The sequence below is a fragment of the Chrysemys picta genome, chromosome 1 (genome assembly GCF_011386835.1).
Source record: "Chrysemys picta bellii isolate R12L10 chromosome 1, ASM1138683v2, whole genome shotgun sequence".
In the NCBI taxonomy this organism is placed as follows: Eukaryota; Metazoa; Chordata; order Testudines; family Emydidae; genus Chrysemys; species Chrysemys picta.
The window spans coordinates 112,787,367-112,809,864 of record NC_088791.1 but is presented as its reverse complement, the minus strand read 5'-3'; the positions used below and the strand labels follow the sequence as shown (position 1 = coordinate 112,809,864).

At 44.0% G+C, this 22,498-nt stretch overlaps 1 protein-coding gene across 35 annotated transcripts in view; it reads right to left on the bottom strand.

Annotated features, from left to right (window-relative positions):
• Positions 1-590: 590 nt before the first annotated feature.
• Positions 591-22,498, bottom strand: part of CACNA1C (calcium voltage-gated channel subunit alpha1 C) — a 723,794-nt gene continuing 701,886 nt past the window's right edge. For 21 of the 35 annotated variants that reach the window (XM_065582612.1, XM_065582596.1, XM_065582633.1 and 18 more), the window contains 10 exons: positions 20,532-20,633; positions 18,419-18,546; positions 16,893-17,027; positions 15,411-15,763; positions 14,460-14,486; positions 12,681-12,809; positions 12,022-12,131; positions 10,937-11,040; positions 7,093-7,419; positions 591-6,795 (listed from right to left, as the gene is read on the bottom strand). In XM_065582612.1, the coding sequence (XP_065438684.1) occupies positions 6,499-6,795; positions 7,093-7,419; positions 10,937-11,040; positions 12,022-12,131; positions 12,681-12,809; positions 14,460-14,486; positions 15,411-15,763; positions 16,893-17,027; positions 18,419-18,546; positions 20,532-20,633 (1,712 nt within the window). In that variant the 3' untranslated portion in view covers positions 591-6,498. The remainder of the gene's footprint in view (positions 6,796-7,092; positions 7,420-10,936; positions 11,041-12,021; positions 12,132-12,680; positions 12,810-14,459; positions 14,487-15,410; positions 15,764-16,892; positions 17,028-18,418; positions 18,547-20,531; positions 20,634-22,498) is intronic. The other 14 variants (XM_065582624.1, XM_065582615.1, XM_065582681.1 and 11 more) reach the window with 1 other exon arrangement.

Here is a 22,498-nt window from a genome sequence, read left to right as displayed (position 1 = left end):
TTTGTTAAGGCAGTTTTAAAAGTCTCTCTCTTGGGTGATGCAGCAGTTTGTAATGTGATATTCAAAATCTCACTTTTAGTTATTTGAGATCTTCCCCCATTCAAATGATCATAGCTGGACTGGACACCCCTGCATGTGTCACTTCCACAAGAGGTCATGGCATTGAGAGGTTTTAAGGAGTATTGAATACTAGTCTAACTGACTGAGCCAGGAGCAAACTGGCCCCGGATTCTCTCTGGGAAATAGATTACATTTTGCCTGGCTGGACAACTCAGGACATTTATCATATAGATGAGAAGACTAGTGGTGGGAGGGCTCTGTACTAAGTAGGGGAAGATGGTTGGGAAGGTTACTGCATAGGAAGGAAGTTGTTTGAAGGTTGGGCGAGCATCTGTTCTAGGAAGGAGGCATGTCTGCCCTGGTCTGTGTTTGAGGCATAGCATTTGGCCTATGACCCAGCCAGTTTGCTCCTGGACCAAGTGAAAGCAGTGGCTGGAGAATGTGATGGACTTCAATGAAAGCAGGTTGTCTGAGTGAGATGGAACAAAGAAGCAACAGTGTGAGAATGTGGCGAGATTGTGGGCTATTGATTTTTGCCTCCCGTGAAGTCATTTGTAATGCTGAAGTAGATAAATGCCTACAGCAGTTTGCTTATTGAAGATGCACTTTTCGGGTAGCCCTTTAGACAGGACTGTTCACTTCTAAAGAGGGGCTTCTCTTTATGCTCATCATAAGCAAAGTCTCTACAAGGTGGGGAGAATAGGGGCTTTGAACAGGACACTGAATTTAATATCAGGAGAGACTTTCATCCTAGTTTCAGAGTAGCAGCTGTGTTAGTCTGTATCCGCAAAAAGAACAGGAGTACTTGTGGCACCTTAGAGACTAACAAATTTATTAGAGCATAAGCATCCGATGCATCCGAAGAAGTGGGCTGTAGTCCACGAAAGCTTATGCTCTAATAAATTTGTTAGTCTCTAAGGTGCCACAAGTACTCCTGTTCTTTCATCCTAGTGTGATACCACAGACCTCTTTATGTTAAGTTAGAGACCCGTCTGTTTTTAGTGCTGCACCACGCATTTCATTGCTGTGCGGCCATTCTCACGTGCCCCCATGTCAGGCCCACGGAAGCAGGGAGGCCATATGGCTCTTACTGTAAGATCCTCAGAAACAAAGCAGCAGCAGAGGGACTTCCTTGGGACTGGACTTCTGATAAGAACGGTTTTGATCCCGGGGCTTATAAGTTAATTCCCATTTTTAATTAATCTTACAAAGCCAACTAAAATCAGATATTAAAATAAAAATGAAAAACATAGGCAGCTCAGGTTTATGCAAAAATTATAGTCAGGCTCCTTCAGGGAGAAAAAATAAATTTTCTGGGCCTGATTCTGATTTCACACCGGTGTGATATCAGTATTACCTCATTAGCTTCAAATGAATTATACTTGGTTTACACTGGCATTAGTGAGAAGTGATTTAGATCTTTTGACTGGAATTATGATTTTCTTTATATGCACTACAATCTTGATTATCTGAACCTATCAAAACTCACAACTATCTGAAGTAGATTCAGGTTCCTTGATAGATGTTAATTGCTTTAAAATCCCTTGATTTCCAAACTTCTTACTCAGTGTCCCACATGACACTTAGACAGTCAAGGCTGTATTGTGGATATATATTATATTATTCAGTTCTATCCAAATGTGGCTGCTTCATTAAAGAATATTCTCTGGTTTGCTGATTAGTTTTTTCATATATATGTAAGAAGCAAGAGGCCTCCAACTGCATGTAAAAAGCATGTTAGCAATCTGGCTGGCTTGTGAGTCTGTCACCTTGTGGGATTGTGTCTGTGTGCAAACATGCATACATTTCACACAGCAATCTGAAACTAGCAGTCAGAAAAGACACAGGAGCCTGGCTGAGACCCATACAACTGTTATATTGGCATCAGTCTAAAGAAAGCAATGATACATTGCTTTGAAAATTATCAAGAAATGTAAAAAAATGCATTTGCCCTTTTGTTGTTGTTGTTGTTGTCATAGCCATCGAAGGGGCAGGGTTTTGAGTCACAAAACAAAGCAGAAATAGATGCGATTCTGTACATGGCGCTCCTTCAGCTGTCCCTCTAGACTGGGGTGCGATCGGGCAGGGGAATGAAACAGGTTGAACCCCTCACAGTAGCAGCAGCATCTACATCATCATCATCATTCATATGTCCAGCTGAAGAGGCAGATGATGCAGAAAAGGTCTGTGGATAAGGAAACTCCAGCTCTGAATCATCAGTCCCACTTTTTCCATCATGGCAGCCATACAAAATAAGGAAGAAAAAAGAAATGCATCCAGTGTGACTGGCCTGGTGCTGCCTGGAGTAATGACCAGGGGTGATAAGAGAGCAGGTATGTTGTTTTGTAAGAAATGTCTTTAGTCTGCAGTGTATTGTTAGCAAGCTGCAGATCAACCACACTCAAATGATGAAGATAAGACTGTTTCCTCCTTTCTTATTCCGTACACAAAACTCCTCAATCATTCACTTCTTCAGTGTTTCCATCCACAGCGCAGTGATTGTACCTGACACTTGCTCCAATAAACAGGGAAAGGAAAGACACGTCAGGGAACTAAACCTGCCCTCTCCTCCCCACCATGGCCCAGACCCTGCCCCACTTGAAGGAGGCAGTAGCTCTTTGCTCAGGCCTATTGCAATCTGTAAGTCAGAAAGTACCTAAATGAATTGCCATCTTCCAAAGAGAGTGAAATTAGCACAGCTGGCAGCAGCAAGTTCTGATTTTTGTACCACTCCCAAATTATAAATATCATCTTCATCTGCATTGTCCTCTCTGCACAAGCATTTAAATCAATAGGATGTAGAGGACTGTTCAGTAGAGAGATGGGGTTTCTCCAGCCCTCTGCAGGGCGTGATCACTGAGGGAATAGGAGTTTTCACAGAAGGATGTAGATGATGTAAGCTTCATCCTCTAGCCTGAGGCCAAATCCTAAAAGGAAATGAGCACCTGCTGAGCATCCAGAGCTCCCACTGACTTCAGCAAAGACTACTACAGATTAGTAGCTTGTTTTTCAGAGGTGATGAGCACCAACAAATGTGACCACTAAATGTGCATCAAATGAACTATTCAGTCAAAGAGAATGAGTTAGGGAGATTCTGCCACCTGACTTCCTCTCAGAAATAGGTGATTAGCAGTGGAGTTATTTCATTTTCAATAGCACTGGACCTATGCATCACAACACTAAGAATGGAGACTCTTCAGAAGGTTTGGAGCTTTGATTTGGATCAGATAAGTAGCCAGAAATAAAACCCTGAATCCATATGCAAGTCATAGGCAAAACTCCATGAGAGTTTGTCTCAGTAAAGAACAAATGAAAATGCTCAGCACTTGGCTGATCGATGTCTATGCATAATTTTGCCTAGGTAAGTCTTGGATTTCAAGACTTTGACCCCCCCCCCCTCCCCCACTGTGTAGCTAAACTGATGCAAGCTTCTTTGGTTCAATAAAAATCTCTTGAGAAGAGGGTTTTCCTTGTAAGATATCCAGGACATATTGAAGTGCTGATAATACCACTTGATAATACCACTGGGAATACAATACCACCAAAAATATCCCTTTGTTGTTTCTCCTTTAGGCCCCATTCAAGAGCAGGAAAGTCCAGAGGTAAATGAAAATATAAACAATACACATAATAAACTTAACATTTTCAGATCTCGGAATAAGCTCAAGTTTTGGATGAAAGTTTGGTTCTGATTTTCCTGAATCAGATCATTCTTCTTTATTCAGTATGGATCTGCAACTCTGGGATCCATCTGGAAAATGGAGCAAAACTTGTGAGAGTTTTAGACATAGACAGCCAAGATTCCACATGATGTAGTTTTTCAAGTGGTTTCAAATGAAGAATCCATTTCCAAGGAAAACCCAGCAAGTTGCATAAGATCTACATATTTCTCTTCTGGTTTGTCACTAGTAAGAGACAAGTGCCAGGCACAGGAGGGACAAGAGGAAGTTCAGATTCAATAACAAGATTGAGATGGGCAGGAGACATAGTGCCATTGACTTCAGTGGAGTTATGCCAGATTTAAAATGGTATGACTGAGGCCCAGAACCTGGCCCATAAACTCAAGTACGAGGAGAATGATGAGATTGCACATTGGAGTGCAAAATATGGGCTCATGTCACTAACCCTCTGTGTCTCCAGCTGAGAGCAGTACCAGAGCAATTCTCTTGAGTAACACTGGAATATCAGTCAAGGGCAGAGCTAGATTATTTTCCCTAGATAATGACTCTGCCTCTTGCATTTGCCTGTCATGTACCCCAGGAAACTCTATTATTGATGACCAAGAGTTAGAGATTCAGTGAAAGAAATATGAAATTATATATTATAATCCCATCCCCCCTGAGTTGCTGGTGCCAGCTGAGTTCCTAGAAATCTTACCAGATCAGCTTGGCATATGGATTTAGCCACCCTAGTGAGAAGAAATACTGAGAGAATCTGAGCACAGGGAAGAGGATGAAGACTGGATAAAATGTCCTGGTTTCAGGAAGCAAGATACTCTACTCAGAAATTAATTGTGCCTGTTTAAGGGAGTGAGGAAAAAGGAAAGTGAACACAAGATATGCAAAATCAGTAACGTTCAACCTGTCAGTGGATTGCAGACTAGTTACTTACACTAGGTACACTTTGTTCATTGTACAAATTAAAAAATGAAAAAAAATATTTAGTACCCATTTCCCCAACCACACGTAGAAAAGCACTTAAAAGTTCAAAGGTAAAGCTTGGCACACTCCAAATACGAAATGATTTACTTTACATGCAGCAAAATATACAAGAAGTGATCTTTTAAAACAAACTTAATTCAATTCATTATATTCGCTTGGCACAATTGCAATTCATTTTAAAAAAATATTTGAAAAATACTGAAACTGACCTGAATTCAAGTATTACGGTTTCTTCAACAGAAACATTATCAATGCAATAAAACATCACACGGAATATATTGAAGCATAACTCCTTCTCACTTTTGTTTGTTTTTCCCCTTAATTTTGTTTCTATACAGTTTTAATGCCAACACAACTCACAATTGTATTTTAAAATTAATATTATTGCATTGTTTTTGCATATCTTGTGGAACAGAAAATGCAAAGAGTTACTGATTCCCCTTTCAAAAGCAGAGACAGTGGTTTGTTTTTGCATTCAAATGGCCCCAGATACAGATCTCCTGAAGGTAAAACCAGGAAGTGGAGAACTGTCTGCACTTATACACACATACACACACACGCTCACTCAGTGCCGCTCACACACTCACTCACAAAAATACCTAGCACTAAAAAGAATCCAAATCAATCACTCAAATGTGCAAGACTATATCAAGTGCATTGCCTACTATCTTTAAATTATAAAACAACAACAAAAAAAAGGAGATTTCAATTACTATCAAATTAAATTACAAATTCTTGGTGTACATAATGGTTGATAAAACTCTTCTATCATTATAGCTTCTACCGAATTTCAATGGAGAAAAAATAGTTTAAATAATACAATGTAACCAAACCAATTTAACATTTGCAAAGGTGAAGACAGAACAAAACAAAAAGGGTAGGTGGTTACAAAATTTTGTAAACACGCCTTTCTCCCCTCTCCCTCCAAAACAAAACAAAAAATATTCAAAATAAAAATTGGAACATGCTTTCAAGAAAATATCAAACTGCAAAAACAAAGAGAGATCTACATAAGCCCATCACCACCTCACTTAGAAAAGGGCAGGTTGCCTCAGCTCTGCTTGACAGAGCCTGCTACCTGCTCTCCCACTGGTTGGCACAGCTGGCTGTCTGAGCTCTGATTGGTTGGCAGACATGGCTACCTGAGCTCTGATTGGTTGGCAGAAGTGACTGCCTGAGCTCTGATTGGTTGGCAGAGACCACTGCCTGGGAGTCTCTGCATTTTCTGTCAACAAGCCTTCCTGCAGTGTTGCCATTTGCCTCTCATGTCCCCTAAGGCTTCTTCTGTTTCCTCCTCCCCAACAAGGTACTGGAATCCACAGCAGAAGAAGTCCATCATTCTATTCCAAATCAAAAGGGCCTTGGCTTTATGGAGACGGTGAGGCTCATACAGAATATGTGCAAAATGATTTTTACAAGCAACGTTGAAAGACACCCGTTTGATGCAGGGTCCTTTTGGCTAGGGCCATCCACAGGAAGCTGAGGTTCTCCTTTGCATTCAGGAAGCAGCCATTGTTCCTTGTGCAGCGACTGAGAACAAGCGGGAGCTGGCTCTCCTCCTCCACCTCTTCCTCCTCCTCATGGACACATGCTGGGGTTGTATTCGCTCCTGAAAAGCTCTCTTACACCACCCAACTCTGCGACTCGTCCCAACAGAAATGAATGAAGAACGCTGTTCCGGTTACTCCAGGTCACGAGAACAGTGAGGCACTTCTGAAACAAACCCATTAGGAACATTGAAACAAATAAAAAACCAGCATCGCTTCAGCCCTGGCAACTACAGGCTGCTGACATAAATCCTGCTGTCCTGGAGCTCCTCCTGACTTTTTCTACAATCCGGGTTCTGCACCTCTTCCTCTTCCTCTCCTGCACTGTCCTGCCCTGGGTCCCTGCAGTTAACAAAAGGCAAGAGGTTGCCATTGGGGCTTTGCTTGCTGTTACCATTGAGTATGTTGTCTGCTGCATTTTCCATCTCTTCTATTGTCATGTCACAGGCATCTGCTAGCTCTTGGGTTGTGACCTCAATGAACTTTGGATCTTGCGCAAACTGCATCAGTCCTTCTGAAATCAAGACCTTCAAAAGCAAGTGGGAAACCAGAGACAGAGCACAAAGATACAAATTAGCACTAGCATCATCAGTCCCGTCACCCTTCCATCCACCATCCCAGCTCCTGCCTGGCCATTCCCTTTTCCCAACCAAACCTCTCTCTCCTCCTACTCACGCCACCAAGCACTGATTGGAAATGGCTACCAAAGCCCAGCACTGCTGTCTGCACTACTAATACCTATCCTCTTACAGCAGCCCTAAAGATGACTCCTTTCTAGTTGCTGCTGCAGTCATTCCCATGCCGCTGTGGCTTTGTTGACTTACCGCTTCGACAAGGCTGCCAGCGCTGCCGTGGAACTGCCTGCTGCTCCCTCCAGTCTGGCTGGGGACGGTGAGGGAGACTGGCCTGGCTCTCCGAGGGCTGCTGCAGCTGGTGCTGTCAGAGTACCAGGAGCTGCAGTGTATTGATGGGAAGCTACTGTTGAGTTTCTCACTGGACTCCACTCCATCAAGCCGTAAAGTCGGGATGGTCTTCTGTGGCCAGCCACGGCTACAGGGCACGGCAGGGGGCGTGGCACACAACCGGGGGGAGAACGTTGTTGGGGAATGGCTTCTCTGGAGCAGGGGACTCAGCCCTGCCACTGCTAGTGCCTTCAGACAGAGAGAGAAAGAATGCAGTACTAGCCAGCTCTTAGAAGCATGAATGACTAGGCAGTGAGGAAAGACTACAAGGATGGCTTGAATGGGTTTATGCTAATTGGGAACTTGGATGGATTGACCTCCGTGTAATACAGCTGTGGGTAATAAAACACTGTTCTGTTTTCTGCTGATCCATTTTGTAAATATTACAAAGATTCCGTTAAAAATGGATTATTTTGTTCTGGTGAAATGTGCCGGGTCAAAAGCTCTAGAGACTGACATCCTCTGTCCATGGAACAGGTACAGCATAGCTAGCAGCAGTGCAAACGTCTCCCACATAACCCTGCCAGAGTACCTTCATTCCTGTTCCGGAGAGACCACCACTTCCGACGTAGGGTGACATGGTAGTTCATTTTCCACATCCTTTTAATCTTTGACCCCTCTTCTGATCTCACCACCACCATCATGTATTGCTAATTGTGGTGATGTGTTTTGGTGATATCTACTCCAGAAACTGAACTGAGACTATCAACTCATTTCATTTAGGTCTCCAGTGACACTAAGCCATGTCCGTACTTACAAGCTTACAGCGGCACAGCTGTACCGATAGAGCCGTGCCACTGTAAGAGCGCTTGTGTGGCCAACAGGAGAGAGCTCTCTCGTAATAAAACCAGCTCAACAGCGGTAGCTATGTTGGCGGGAGAGCGTCTCCCATCGTCATAGCACTGTGCACATGAGTGCTTATGCCGGCAAAACTTATGTTGCTTGGGATGGTGTGGGGTGTGTTTTTTCACACTTCTGAGCAGCAAAAGTTTTGCTGACATAAGTGCTAGTTTAGACATAGCCTTAGTTGGTAATAAATTTCAGTTAAAACCAACCTGCTTTGGATTTTATGTAGTGATCTATTAGTGAAAAGATCAATATCCATTACTAGTCCCCTGAGCCACCCAGTCCCTCAAAAGAATTTAAATACATAATTCATGAGTCATGTAGTACCTTTTAACTAAGTAAGTGATTCAAAGAAATCCCTTTTTCCATAGGGCCAGAGTTTGATAATGGTACAATGATAAAACATAGTAGTCAAGAAAACCAAGCAATGGTAGGTAAATAGCATAATGGCTAACAGGGGTCAGGATGGAGACTCTTGCCTATATGCTCGGGGTCTTACTGATCGCCATATTTGGGGTCGGGAAGGAATTTTCCTCCAGGGCAGATTGGCTGAGCCTCTGGAGGTTTTTCGCCTTCCTCCGCAGCATGGGGCAGGGATCTCTAGCAGGAGGGTCTCTGCCGATTGAAGTCACTAGTAACAGGATTGGGGACTTCAGCAGCAGAGTCCAGGGAAGGGGTAGGGACGGTTTTATGGCCTGCAGCATGCAGGGGGTCAGACCAGATGATCATAATGGTCCCTTCTGACCTTAAAGTCTATGAGTCTATGAGTCTATGATACTTTTACTCACCTTGAATGGTACCTTATTCCACAAGTCAATAGAGCAACTCATAGAGTAAGGTACTACTCAGTGTGAGCAAGGGAATCAGAAGCCAACCCATAGAAAATAAAAAGTTGTGATTTTGTACTATCTGTAAGCAGAAAGTTCCCTCATTAACTTTCCAGACCTCCTCCCATTGAAATCAATGGCAACTGACTTTAACACAAACAGGAATGGTTTCTAAATATGCTATGCTGATGATTTCACACAAAGAAATGGGATAACAGAAGAGTCTTCTATTAGTGCCATGGGTCAGTTACCCAAACATTTTTCATAAAGGGGGAGATTTTTAAAGGCACGGAAGGCAGATAATTGCCCAGCTCCTATTAATTCTCAGTATAAAATGGGCACCTAACTGGCCTTTGGGTCTTTTGAATATCTCCCCTAAAGGCCTGATGCTGCAATCTCTGCTCTCATAAGCAGCTCCATTTAATTGAACAGGCTGCAGGATGGGTCCTAGATTGGTTAGAAGCACAACTAGGGTGACCAGATGGGATGAAGAAAATATCGGGACACATGGTGGGGAGGTCCCTGCCAACAGAGAAAAAAAAAAAAGCGGAGTCCCGGAGTCCCGCCGGCAGAGGGGGAGGAAAAAAAAAACAAAAGCGGGGTCCTGCCGGTGGAACAAAACAAAACAAAACAAACAAAAAACAGGAGTGTGAAATATTGGGACAAATTGCGTTCCGACCAAACATCGGTCGGGACACGGGACAAATGCCTACAAATCAGGACAGTCCTGATTTTACTGGGATGTCTGGTCACCCTAAGCACAACTGAACTGATTCTTCAGCCTGTTGTAGAAATATAATACAAGCTGTGTTTCCAACCAGTACAATACTGACAATGTTCCAGGAGTGTTTGAAGGATCACAGCAAGTTATATATGTGTATATCCTTCATATATCAATATGTGTGAGCCTTTCCTATGAATAACTCTTCAAGTATTCACAATGAGAAGACACCCTACAGTGTTTAATATCTAATGGGAAATTAACAGATTGTTTACAATGGACAGTGCAAATCTTAATTTCACCCACTGAAAGGAAGCAGCAATCAATATTACCAAACCCAGAAGACCATAATTCTGATAGTGGAGTTTTCTTGTAGCATTAACATCTTTTACACTAGAGGGAATGTTGATGGGGTGGAATACTGGATGGTTTTTCTGTCGCAGCACCATGAGTTCCTGATAGTCAAAGAAATGAAGGACATGCTTCCCCAGTACAGTCTTCCACAAGGCCTTCTTGCATTGAACTGTTGACCTGTGTACTGGACTCAGTGAATCAGACTGAACGCTCCTTGAAGCAGGGACCTTACCCTCTTATGTGCTTTTTAAGAATCACATATACTAATACTACTCTACAGATAATAAGAGCACCCCAGAAATGTTCAATCAACCAACAGGAACATCAAGTGTCCCAAGGCTGTTAGTGCCATATGAAAACTGTTTCTGCAATAGCTTTTATATTATAGTGTCAGACCGAGAAAGACAGTTTAGTATCAAACAAAGGACAGGAGTTCACTTCTGACTTGACAGCGGATTAATCATCTAGATATGTCCAAATAGAAAGCACTAAGTTGATGTATGTCTCTGTCAGGATTTGTAAGAAACTGACTAGTTACATGTAATCAGTTTACTTTTTAAAAATGATTAGCGTAACTGATTATTTTTGTACTGAAGTGGAGGTAGTCCCTCTCCATTTACTCATCAGAGTCTATAGAGTTACAGTAGGGATGGATTTGGCTAACTATTTGTACCGTGAGATGTTAGCTAGGTTTTTGTTTTTTTCCCCTTCATGTATGTCAGGTACTGATTGATGTTGCCAACTTTGAAAGGCACGTTCCTGCAGCTTTATTCTGGGAGTTATGAAAATCCTGAAACCAGGAGCTGACAGGAGCACAAAAACAATTTCTAACAACAGCATCTTTGATATTGGTTTCTAATGGTTTCAGAGAGGTCACCTAGTGGTGCCATTGGTAAGCACTGCAAATGTTAAATGTTCAGCTGGGTTGGTTGGCTGCTGCTTAGTAATTAAATCTTACCTGATGGTGTACCAGATGCAATGGCAGAACTGTCTTCTGGGAGACATCTACACCTTGGTTCTTCTGTCTCTTCAGACACTCCAAGTGAAAAGATGCTCTTCGACCTGCAATGCCAATGGCACAGAACTGTGATCATCATTCACACCATATTACAGAGACTCTCTGACTTGAGCTTGGCATCAGTGTAATACCTCTGGGGGTGTAGAGGAAAAATTCCCATTATAGGCCCTGTCCACTTTACCTTGATACCTTGTACCTTGCTAGAACAACTGTATTTGAAAAAGTTTGTCAAGGATCATAAAGTCTGACCAACAGCTGTGTTCCAAGACAGCTGAAAACTAGCACATATTCTGGACAGGGATTATTTTTTTTTAACAATAGTGCTAGTAGATACTGTGTTACTGATGATCCTCCTAGGTATGCTAGAAGATTTCTGAACAGTGTGGCAAAATGAGTTGTAACGGTGTTAGATGAGGAAATGAACCATGTTACAACAATGTAAGGATTCACTGATGTGAGGGGGCTAGTACTTCTGTGAAACTGCATGGTCAAAGGACCGCACTTGACTTTAGTCTGCAAATCCTAACACTTGAAAAGTTTCAGTTACAATTAAAGCAGAGACCAGATTCTCGGTGTATTTGCTTGTACTGAAATTCATCATTTTTCTTTTGCAAGAGAAGAAAGAAGAACATTTTCTTTCTCCCTGTTCAATATTTAAAGAAAAGACTACTACATACTAATTCACTTTATCGGCTGGCTCTATGAGGAGCTTCTTTTGGGCCCACAGGGCTCTGATAAGTTCCCCTAGTTCACATGCAGACTTAACCAACCAGTTCACATAGATGCATGCCACCCCGAGAACCACAGATTTAACACAGACTGAGCAGTATATAAGCAACGGAGAGGCCTGCTGGTAAGACGTGCATTGTCAAGATCTTATCCTGCACTCTGTGACTCATGTTCTTCCTGGGAAGCAAAGTGCACATCAAAACCTGAGGCCACACATGACAGGATTCTCCAGCAAGATGTGAGAAATCCGTCAAGGCATCAGAAAGCACAGCTTGTACATCCTGCTGGAATATTACCCAGTGACGAGGAGCGAAGAAACCCCCTCTTTGGAGACTGCCTTGACCCCTCGCCTTTGTTGTTTTCAGGTGGAGTCAGTTGTCTGTTTTCATCATCTTGGTATGAGAGCCTGGAATGAAAAACAGAGAGTTTGGAACCATCACTTGAGCAGGATATCATGCTGGATCGGATACCCCTTCTACTAGGGAAAGGCTGCACTATTTGGAAGGAGACGAGGAAGAGGAAGAACACTCTATTCACGAAGAAGGGATGTAGCTAACTTGTTAGTTTGCCAGATCTAAATGCTCCAGAGACAGCATCCAAGACTGGGACAGAGAAAGCTCTGGTGATGAAATCAGTGAATGTTAGACATTAGAAATGGATGGTGAAGGGGCCTGGAGGTAGCACTGCCACTGGTACCACTGGGAGGAAAGGGACTTCAAAAAGTCATAGAAAAAATTCCTTTCCCAATACTATTTGCCTGGGTTTAAGCACATTTTTTCATCTTTTGATATCTGGATTGGCGCAGTGTTCCATCTGCAAACCTGTTTCTTCTTACTAGCCTTCCCTTAGTTCCATTCCCTAGGCTGAACTGATGAAGGGTCTTTAAAGAAAGATATCACACAACCCCCCAACCAGAAAACCCCAAACAGCTTGGCCACTCTATTGCAAAGCTCACATTTCAGTAGAGATCAGACTTGGTTCGCTACAGTACTCTACGTCTTCATTCAAATTCTCATCGTAAGTCTCATCCTGAGATACTTCCTCTTGGCAAACGATTGCCAGCTGGCTGTCTCTGGAACTGGAGCTAATGAGCAAAAAAGGCAAGTCAAAATTTGGAGATGGTAAAGAAAAGCTGCTATCGAGACAAAATGACAGGGCTCCATCTGTCTGCGCTTATTGTTATGGGCAGTGCCGAGCCATCACACAAAAATCAATGATCAAAGACAGAAGCACAATTCATAAATACAAGTGACCCTTTGTTTTGTCCCCACTTAGTTGGAGCTCCTTAATCAAAGCATCAAGAGTCAGTAGTGATGTACATACTATGAATGCAATTGATCATGCCTGCACTGAATAAGCATTCAGGGCACTGACTAAATTACTAAAGTTCTGTCCCCTGGGGCTCAGTATAAAACCTGAGATGGATTCCCTGAGGGAGAGAGGGGTGGATTTTCTTCTATGGTGGCAAAAAGTGCCGGTAAGGAATTTCAGAAGGGTGCCTCCTTGACATTATACCACCCCTCTCAGCTGTGAGGCTTATGGTCTCTTTTTCCTGTCTTCCACTTTCTGTGCCATTTCTCTCCCTCTGCTCTCTTTCATCTTCTCTCTCCCCTTGTCTTTCCCATCCTTGATCCTTATATTCCAATAATAGAATATGAGTAATTTCAATTGAGTTCAATGGGTGCTATTCAAATTCTGTGGTGGGTGGAGCACCTTGAATTCCATCTCTACCTCCTCCTCCCTCCATTTCCGGTGCTGGGCTTCCTGGTATTAGGCTGCAGTTTGATTGTGCAAGCAGCTGAAGAGAACCTGGATCTCTGACATGCCAGCATGGAGAGCTTCAGAAATCTGAAACTTTCACTCTGTTACCTGTGCTGTCAGCAGGGAGCAGTGTGGCAGAGAAGCACCATGTGGGAATAGGAGAAGTGAAGAAACATGGTTGTTTGGTCATTGGTTCACGCCATTTGGTGGAGTGGAGGGAAATGAATATACGTATGGTGCTTTGGGTCAGTTGAAAAAAAAAATCCAAGGAAGAGTGTCTGAGTGATCAGACGGGATGACTGGCAATCATAGCTGTATGGGTGAAGAAAAGGTCCTGTATAACAGTGTCATTCCCTCATCAGCCCACATGGCAAAGCTCTAGCCAAACCCTACACTATTTTGGTAAGAACAGGATAAAACAGACTTCACTCTGCAATGATCAGAGAATGACGGGGGTCAGGTCTGAGATCATGTGGAGATTGAGGTGAAAATTCCACATGAGTCCACCAGGTAATCCAGCTACCAGAGTCCATACAATTGTCTGCATTATGGCTAGAGGAACCTAGTTGGTGAATGTCTCCTGAAGACACCATACTACTATTACAGTAGAACCTCAGAATTACGAACACCAGAGTTACAAACTGACCAGACAACCACACACCTCATTTAGAACCAAAAATACATAATCAGGCAGCAGCAGAGACACACACACACACAAAGCAAACACAGTACAATTCTGTGTTAAACGTAAATTACTAAAAAAATAAAGGGAAAGCAGTATTCTTCTTCTGCATAGTAAAGGTTCAAAGCTGCATTAAGTTAATGTTCAGTTGTAAACTTTTAAAGAACCATAAAGTTTTGTTCAGAGTTACGAACTTAGGAAGGGCTTAAGTGAAACAATAATGGGGACTTGGACATTAATTTCAACAGGAGCAACTCCGGAGAACATTACAGCATGAGAGGAAACACCTACCGTCCCAATGTTTCATAGTAATGTGTCCTAGTTCACCAAGGAAGCAAGGGGGAAAAAGAAGACTATGTCAGGAATGTAACATAAACACAAGTAAGAAGGAGGAGAAGTATGGAAACAAATAGCTGTGAAATTCCTATAGTTTCCAAAAGGAAGGCTGGGAAATGGAAAAGCGATTGGATTCTTTATTCAAACAAACTCACACACCTCTGGCATCCTCGTCCTGTTAGTCTCTTCTCTTCTTCTCTAGAACAATTATTTCTCAACCTTTTCAGGCTGGTAACCCTTTATTTGAAGTCAGAAATATTCATGACCCCTTTACATTTATTATAACCAAGTAAAACATGTATGAATGATAACAGCGATAAGCCTATGATATAATTCATTCGTGTGCGTTTTGACAGGTTAACAGTGAATATCTGACTTTGAAGGGTAAGGCTGTATGGAGAGATTGGGAGTGAAAGTCCCTTTGCTTTAGATTATAATACATTTTTGAATGCCTTGCATCCCTCCAGATTGCATTTTATGAGCTTCCTGGGAGTTGTCACCTGCTGATTGAGAAATACTGGTCTAGAGTCTCTCTTCTAGTATTTGCAAGTATGAATTCATTTCCCCATTCTTTCTCTATTTAATTTGCCTTAGGTAAAACACCTCCCTACAGCCTAGGATGCAGCTCCCTTCAGATACCAATTTTATAGCCTGGGAGATGGAGGGTGTTGAGCAATGGTGGTGCTAAGCAGTGCTTCTTTCCAGAGGCTGCGTGTGGTGCTTCTGCAGCATTGCTGGTCTAGGCAGCAAGTGATGAGCCTGAGAGCTCACCTCAAATCCCATGCACGACAGCACCTTGTCCCGCCTCTAGACTGTCGGAGCATGACTTTCACTAGGCAATATCATTTTTTAAAAAATTGTACATATGTGTTGGTTTCATTAGCCCATTGCTTCTTTGGAGCTTACCTTTTGGAAGTGAGTTTCCAAGGGGCTTCCTGCACTCGTATGGTGGGTGACAAGGGTGTGCCATGCCCCTCCACTGTGCTGACAGTACTTGGGTAGCTGGGTGGGCTGTGGAAGCGGGACAAGGCAGTATTGTTGGCATTGTTGATGTTGGCGTTGGAGCCCGAAGACGAGTAGCTGCTGGGAGTGAAGGTGGAATCCACTAGCTTCTCGTGTGATGGGGACTCCGTATCTCCCTGGTTGTTGCCAGATTTATTGATGTGCAAAGGGCGCTGGGTGGTGAATGTCTGGGGGAATGAGCTCCTGCCATCACTTTGGTAGTAGCTGACATGGTTTCCGAACAGACCACCAGCCCTCTGTCAGCAAAACAGAAAACATTTTCTCTTGGTGAGTGAGAATAGGTGCAAATGAGGACAATTCTCCAGACCTGGTGTTTGTCACTGCACCTCAAAGCAATGTTTGGAGAAAGAAAATTTGGGGACCAATTTGGTAATGTGATATGGCCCGTTACAAGCAGAATGTCTCCCTACCAGGAAATAATCCTAGAATATGGATATCTCTGTCAGAGGGGCTGTGATGGGGTCCATTGTAAATGAGCTCTAATGTAGTGCTCTGATAGATGACAAGAGCCAGCTCCAGAATACAGAGGGCTCTACAAGTGGTGAAGAGCCATCTTTGCACCTCCCCTCCATTCCTGTGTTGAGTGGAGTTTGGGTGGATTGGAGAATCTGGGCTATTGTGTTCAATTCTGCGTACCACGGTACCAGAAAGAGATCCACTTACTAGAAGGAATTCAGAGAACAGCAACGAAAATGATTAGCCAGCAAGAGGGACTAGTGAGGAAAGGTTTAAAGACGTAGAACTCTGTTACGTAGAGCTTGACTAAGCCATAATGAAGGGGAGAGAGAGTAACTTTCTGTAAGTATTTGAAGGGTAGAGGCACCAAGGAGAGAGAGGGAATGTTGAGGGTTGCCCAAAGGCATAACTAAGAAAAAGAAAATTTAGCCTGATTGTTCAGAAAAAATTCTCCATTGTGAGATGTATGAGGGGGTGTGACCGTCTCCCAGGGACGTGCTGGAAGACCCATTGCTTGGGTCACTTAAAAGTGGACTAAACAAAACACTAGAGAATGTAGTGGATCAATAATGCATAGGATGGAGCATGGAGGTGATGACCTGATTCATTTTTTCAATTTCTGTGGGTCAAACCCTGACATTCTCACTCAGACTGTATTCAGTCTTTACTCAGGCAAAACTCCACTGAGGAAAAATGGAGTGAACACTACATGAGGCCCTCAGGATTTGGCCATCTGATTCTATTTGACATATAGCTTTATATTTTCCATTTCTGTTCTCTATAATACAGCCTGGGAAACTGAGAGAGAGAAACTGAAATGTACCATATAGCATTGCCCAATCTAATGTATTGGACTCAGCACGTAGCCTCATTCAAGAGGAAAAGAAGGATTTCAGCAGTAGCACCTACCCTGAAGATATCATCTTCAGAGGCAGCGGAAACAGCTTCTTTCATGGCCTTGTCTAGCTCCTCTTCGGCTGTCAGGTCTCCGGAGATCGCCCGTCGGATCTCTGGCCCAATGTCATGCAATGTGCGCAACCCAGCCTGGAAAACAGTACCATGTAACACTCTGTTTCCATGTAGTTAGGTAAGCAATAAAAACAGTATCATTGTACACTGGACATCATCTGCTACCCAGCATTTTATGAACATAGATTAATTTAACCTCACCACTGCCCTGTGAGGTCAGCAGGTACTGTTACCCCATTCCCCTTTTAGAGGTGGCGAGACCAACTCACAAAGAGGGTAAGTTGCTAAAGGCTGCATAGCAAATTTCTGGCAGAATTAGCAATAGGACCAAAGACTCTTCATTACCAGGTGCTTGTTTTAACAAGTACTGCACATGTGCATAAACATACAAGCCCAAATGAGCAAGTGCTTTAGAGTTTGGTTCCTAAATCCGTATTTGGGCACACAAATAAAAGAGCTGAGCACCTACAGTTCCAGCTGAAGTCAACGGGAGCTCAGCACCTTTCAGGCCAATTTTATTCAGGTACTTAAATATGGAGTAGAGAGCTGAATTTTTGGCACCCAGGTTTGGAAATTTTAGCCAGAAACTATACCCAGCATTTACCAGACCTCATTAATTGGAATGTGTCTCAATTAGTGTTGTTCTAGGAAACAGTAAAGCTGTCCTATGCTGATGCTGTGTATATATCAGGCTATTTCTCACATGGCACATTGTTTGCTTGGAGTCCAGTGTTATCTCTCTTTCTTACTGTAATAGTTTCAGAAGTGTATAGAGCTGGGAATTGCTCTGAGTTCTGTAGCTGTAATAAACGCAAAATTCTTTTTTCAGAAATGCAATGGAAGCCTCTGACACGCAATCTAGCAATCCACACGGCGAATCAGTGGCAGAACTGAGACTAGATCCCAGGACTCCTAGTCCCATGCCCTATCCGCTGGACTATGATGCCTCTTGAATCCAGGCATCTGCCTCGTTTTTTTTTAACTGCCAGACACCTTCCCTGACCTATCCATAATGACTCCCTCCTCAGAGGGGTTTAGGATGAAACATGACAACAGTAACGATCTTACATTTATTTAGTACCAGCTATCCAAATGGAAACCAAACGGAACTAACTATCCAAATGGAAAGCACTTCCCAAACATTACCAATGGATTTATCAACTATGAACATAATTCACCCCAGCATCCCGCCAACATAAGGAAGGGTGCATGGCCTTTGATAGATGAACGTCTATCTGGAGAGATTGATATGGCAGATCAAGGTGCCTCCAATGTTCCCTCTACTGAGGGGCCTGTCTGTTGCTCAGGACAGTTCCCAAAGTGCGTGGCACTTGTTGGGAAGGAGGCATGGCCAAGTGTCCTTGACTGTAACAAGGTTAAGGAAGTCTACAAACTTATTAAACCTCCAGCTCTATGTCCTTGTTTCATTCCTGTGGCACCCAGGCCCATATCTGCCCATCACTCACCTGCAAGGAGAGAGCATTCCGCTGTGAGAGTTTGCCCACGAGGCCTTGTTCTTTACGTTTCTTGAATTTCCGGAAATACTCTTGGATCAGGAAAGTGGCATAAAACTTCCCGACTGTCACCTCATCGTCTGCATGGGGGATATTTCCAAAAGCAAACAAGCAGCTGATTGTAAACAGTGAATTCACCAATGTAAGCTGCAGAGCTTTGCCATTTACAGAAGAAATCCCAGGAAGCAAAGAGAGGCAAAGGCATTTGTTTTCAGGGTAGAAGTACAGCAGGCTAGAGGGCGCATTTACTCCAGAGCCATAGCTGTTCGCAGAGGCTCTGTGGGGGTCAGAGATGGCTTACATCTACGGGCATAGGTTAGCTATCCTGGTATAAAATGCCTATAACTGATGGGTACATTTACTATAAAGACATGGCTCCTGACCATTTCAGTCACTTGTACCAATTTCCCAGATAAAACCTCAGTGTACCTGCAACAGTGTACCTGTTGTGAGTTAGTACCTGCTTCAAACCAAGGGACAAGTCCTGCAGTCCTTGCTCTCCCTTTACTCAGCCAAAACTCTCATTGACGTCAATGGGTCAAATCTTAACTCAATTTTTATTTAGGCAAAACCCACCTGGAGTCAATGGAAGTTTTGTGGGGCATTGATTTCCGTGAGGACAAGGGCTGAGCAAAGATTTCAGGATCTGACCTTAAATACAGACGATCCCCAAAGTGCGATTCTGAGTGACAGCCTGAATGGGGGGTCAGCAATAATGCAGCGCGGCAGTGGGAAGGCTCACCAGCCCAGCATGAAGGCTCATTATTGAGGTACAAGAGGGGAGACCAGACGCCCAGTGCCTGGAAACCACAAGTGTCAATCATGCTCCTGCCGAGGATGAGCTGTCAGGAGATGGATGGGCCAGAAGAGAGGAGGGTCATTGTTCTGATGCTGTGAGAGGGTCAGGAGTTGGGGGAGGATGGGCTAAGAGGAGGGGTCAAGCAAGAGGGTAAAGAGGGATGGATAAAGGGGTTGTGGGAAAGAGAAAAGTGGGACAGAGGGTGAGAGGGGAGAGTGAGACAGAAAGTAGGTAGCAGAAAAGGAGGGCAGGGAGGGGGAGGGGGACAGAAAGCATGCCTCAGATAAAATCCCGGTGCATACTCCCAAATCTACCTCAATAACATTCTGGGCCAGATGTGGATCTATGCCAATTTACACCAGCTGAGAATCTGGCCCACTGTGTCCATATGGATCTGACAGGAGGACAAGCTGAAAGCACAGGCCTACCCTGTTTCCCCGAAAATAAGACAGTGTCTTATATTAATTTTTGCTCCCAAAGATGCGCTAGGTCTTATTTTCAGGGGATGTCTTATTTTTCAGAAATGAAAAATGCCTTATTATCGGTGGATGCCTTATTATCGGGGAGGTCTTATTATCGGGGGGATGCCTTATATTACAACGAGAGGCAAAACTGTAAGTAGGCCTTATTTTCGGAGGATGTCTTATTTTCGGGGAAACAGGGTAGGAACCCAGGAGAAGAGGCCATAGCCTTCGCTCAAGGTTGAAGGTTTATTTCTGACATGCTGATAAAAGTGATGTTACTCTGCTCTCCTATGCCCTGCCTACAGCTACTAAATGTTTATTGCTTCTTCTCGCCCTGGCAGCAAATAGTCACTGACAAGGCAAATAAATAGAACACCCTGTACCAGGGATCACGTTAGAGTTATGCAATACTGATAAGCATCTAGCCCTCCAGAGAAAGGCCATGCGTAATGCAAGGCAAAATCCTGTTGTCCCTGGCTCAATGGCAGCGTGTAGAGAACTGTAAACATCACCCCATTTAGATCTGGTGTATGCATCTGAGAATATTGTTTTCTCTCCCACCCTGACATCTCCACCGCCTCCCAAAAGTTGCCCATTGAGAGGGTTACACATTCATTGATACAAGCATGATCAGCACTCAACCAGCTGTAATGTCCAGTCTGACAGATACCATCGTGTAGAGGAAAGCATGCCTCCCATATCCCATCCAGGACCACAAAAGTGAGAGGATTATGGAAAGACAAACAGCAGGTAGAGAAAGGGGTGACAAGACAGACAGACAAGGAAAGGCTAGTTTGCTCACCGCCTGCCGGGGGCACAACCTGATCCAGCAGCTTCATGCTGGTGCGCTTCCAGATTTTCTTAATGATCGCTCGCAGCTCCTCATTGGCTTGCTCCAGGTTACCTGCCAGGGGAATCAGTGAACAGAGGAATTAAGCCAGCTCCAGCAGAGGAGAACATTTCACACGTATACTCCTGCATCCCAAAAGGAAAAGAGTGGCTCAAAAGTCTGCCGAATGCACTCTCTTACAGCAGGAGAATGCTTCAAGAGCAGCAGAGGGCCATTGGATGTGGGCAATGGGATTGTCTGACCATGGCTTACTCCCTCGTGCTCACAGCAGACAGTCTAATTCCTAAACGTGTAGAGACTCAGGAGCTGCTCACACCTCCCTGTGGAGAGATGGAAAGGTGGGAGCGCACATTCTGATTCTGGGTGTGGTCGGACGTCTGCTCTGGATGGGCATTGCCTGGGGCAGCCTGGCCGAGAGAGACAGAAAACTGTAGGACCATTTTATGCTATAAATGACCACATGCGTGATCAGATACAGCACTTCCCGCCTTTCCGGAGGTCCAGTGAAGGCCGAGCAGTGACAGCAGAGGGCCTGTGGAGGGGAACTACTTCCGAAGGAAGAACCATTTTGTAGTAACAGCACAGCTGGGAGTCAGGAGACCTGGATTCTACTCCCAGCTCTTCCCTGCTCTGTGCCACAATTTCCCCATCTGCAAAGCATACGTACTACCACCTCACAGGGAAGTTGAGAGTCTGAAGTTGGTGGTGCGTGAAGTGCTACGGGGAAGGCACTAGAGACATGCAAAGCATTCTGACAAACTAGCACAAAGGCTATTTTAAAGGTATTCTTGCTTATTTTACGAGGAAGGGCTTTGAGAGCTTAATAGGCTCCACCTGCGAGGTATATAAACATGGTACAAAAATACTTGAGGGGACCATACCAGGGACTAGGATATTGCATATTGCATCCAAGGAACTCTACCCCCTTAACAAACATTACTGAATCAAGCAACACAACACCTGTGGGACTGAGTAAATATTAGTATCTCCATTGTCTGTGATCCCCTTCCAACTGCCTCTCTCTTCTCAAGCTGCTCACCTTACAGCCCCTTTGGTTTATTTTTCTGACTCTCATGTATGCCCCTTCTTCCATGCAGTCCTTTATGCATGGAATTCCCTTCCTTCTCCTGGTGGATCAAACTATCACCCTCTCCTCCCCAAGTGCACTTTCCTCATGGAGTCTATCATTGTTACCCTGGGGCTAGGTCTATACTACCCACCTGAATCGGCGGGTAGAAATCGACCTCTCGGGGATTGATTTATCGCGTCCCGTTGGGACGCGACAATCAATCCCCGAATCGGCGCTCTAACTCCACCAGCGGAGGTGGTAGTAAGCGCCGCCGACAAAAAGCCCCAGAAGTCGATTTTGCCGCCGTCCTCACAACGGGGTAAGTCCGCTGCGATACGTCGAATTCAGCTACGCTATTCACGTAGCTGAATTTGCGTATCTTAAATCGACTCCCCCCTGTAGTGTAGATGTACCCTAAGTGAACTCCCAGGCTCTTACAACCAAATCAATATTGCCTTCTGCATAGGGTGACCAGATAGCAACTGGGAAAAAACAGGACAGGGGGTGGGGAGTAATAGGCGCCTATATAAGAAAAAGTCCCAAAAAACGGGACTGTCCCTTTAAAAATGGGACAGCTGGTCACCCTACTTCTGAACCCCTTTCAGGTTCCACCCCATCTAGTGCTTTCCATGCCCCAATGTTCTGTCAGACTAATGAGGGGCCCAGTTTTGTAAGCCTCCTGTGGACTTACAGTAAGAGTCCCCTCCACCTCCTGACACAGTGAGCTTGCAGAACTGGACCTAAGACTGGAAGCTCCTATGGGAACTCCATCCTCCCCAATGTTCTGCACAGCACTGTGCACACCAGCAGTTCTTAATGAATGATAACGTTAAGTGACTTGCTCAGGATT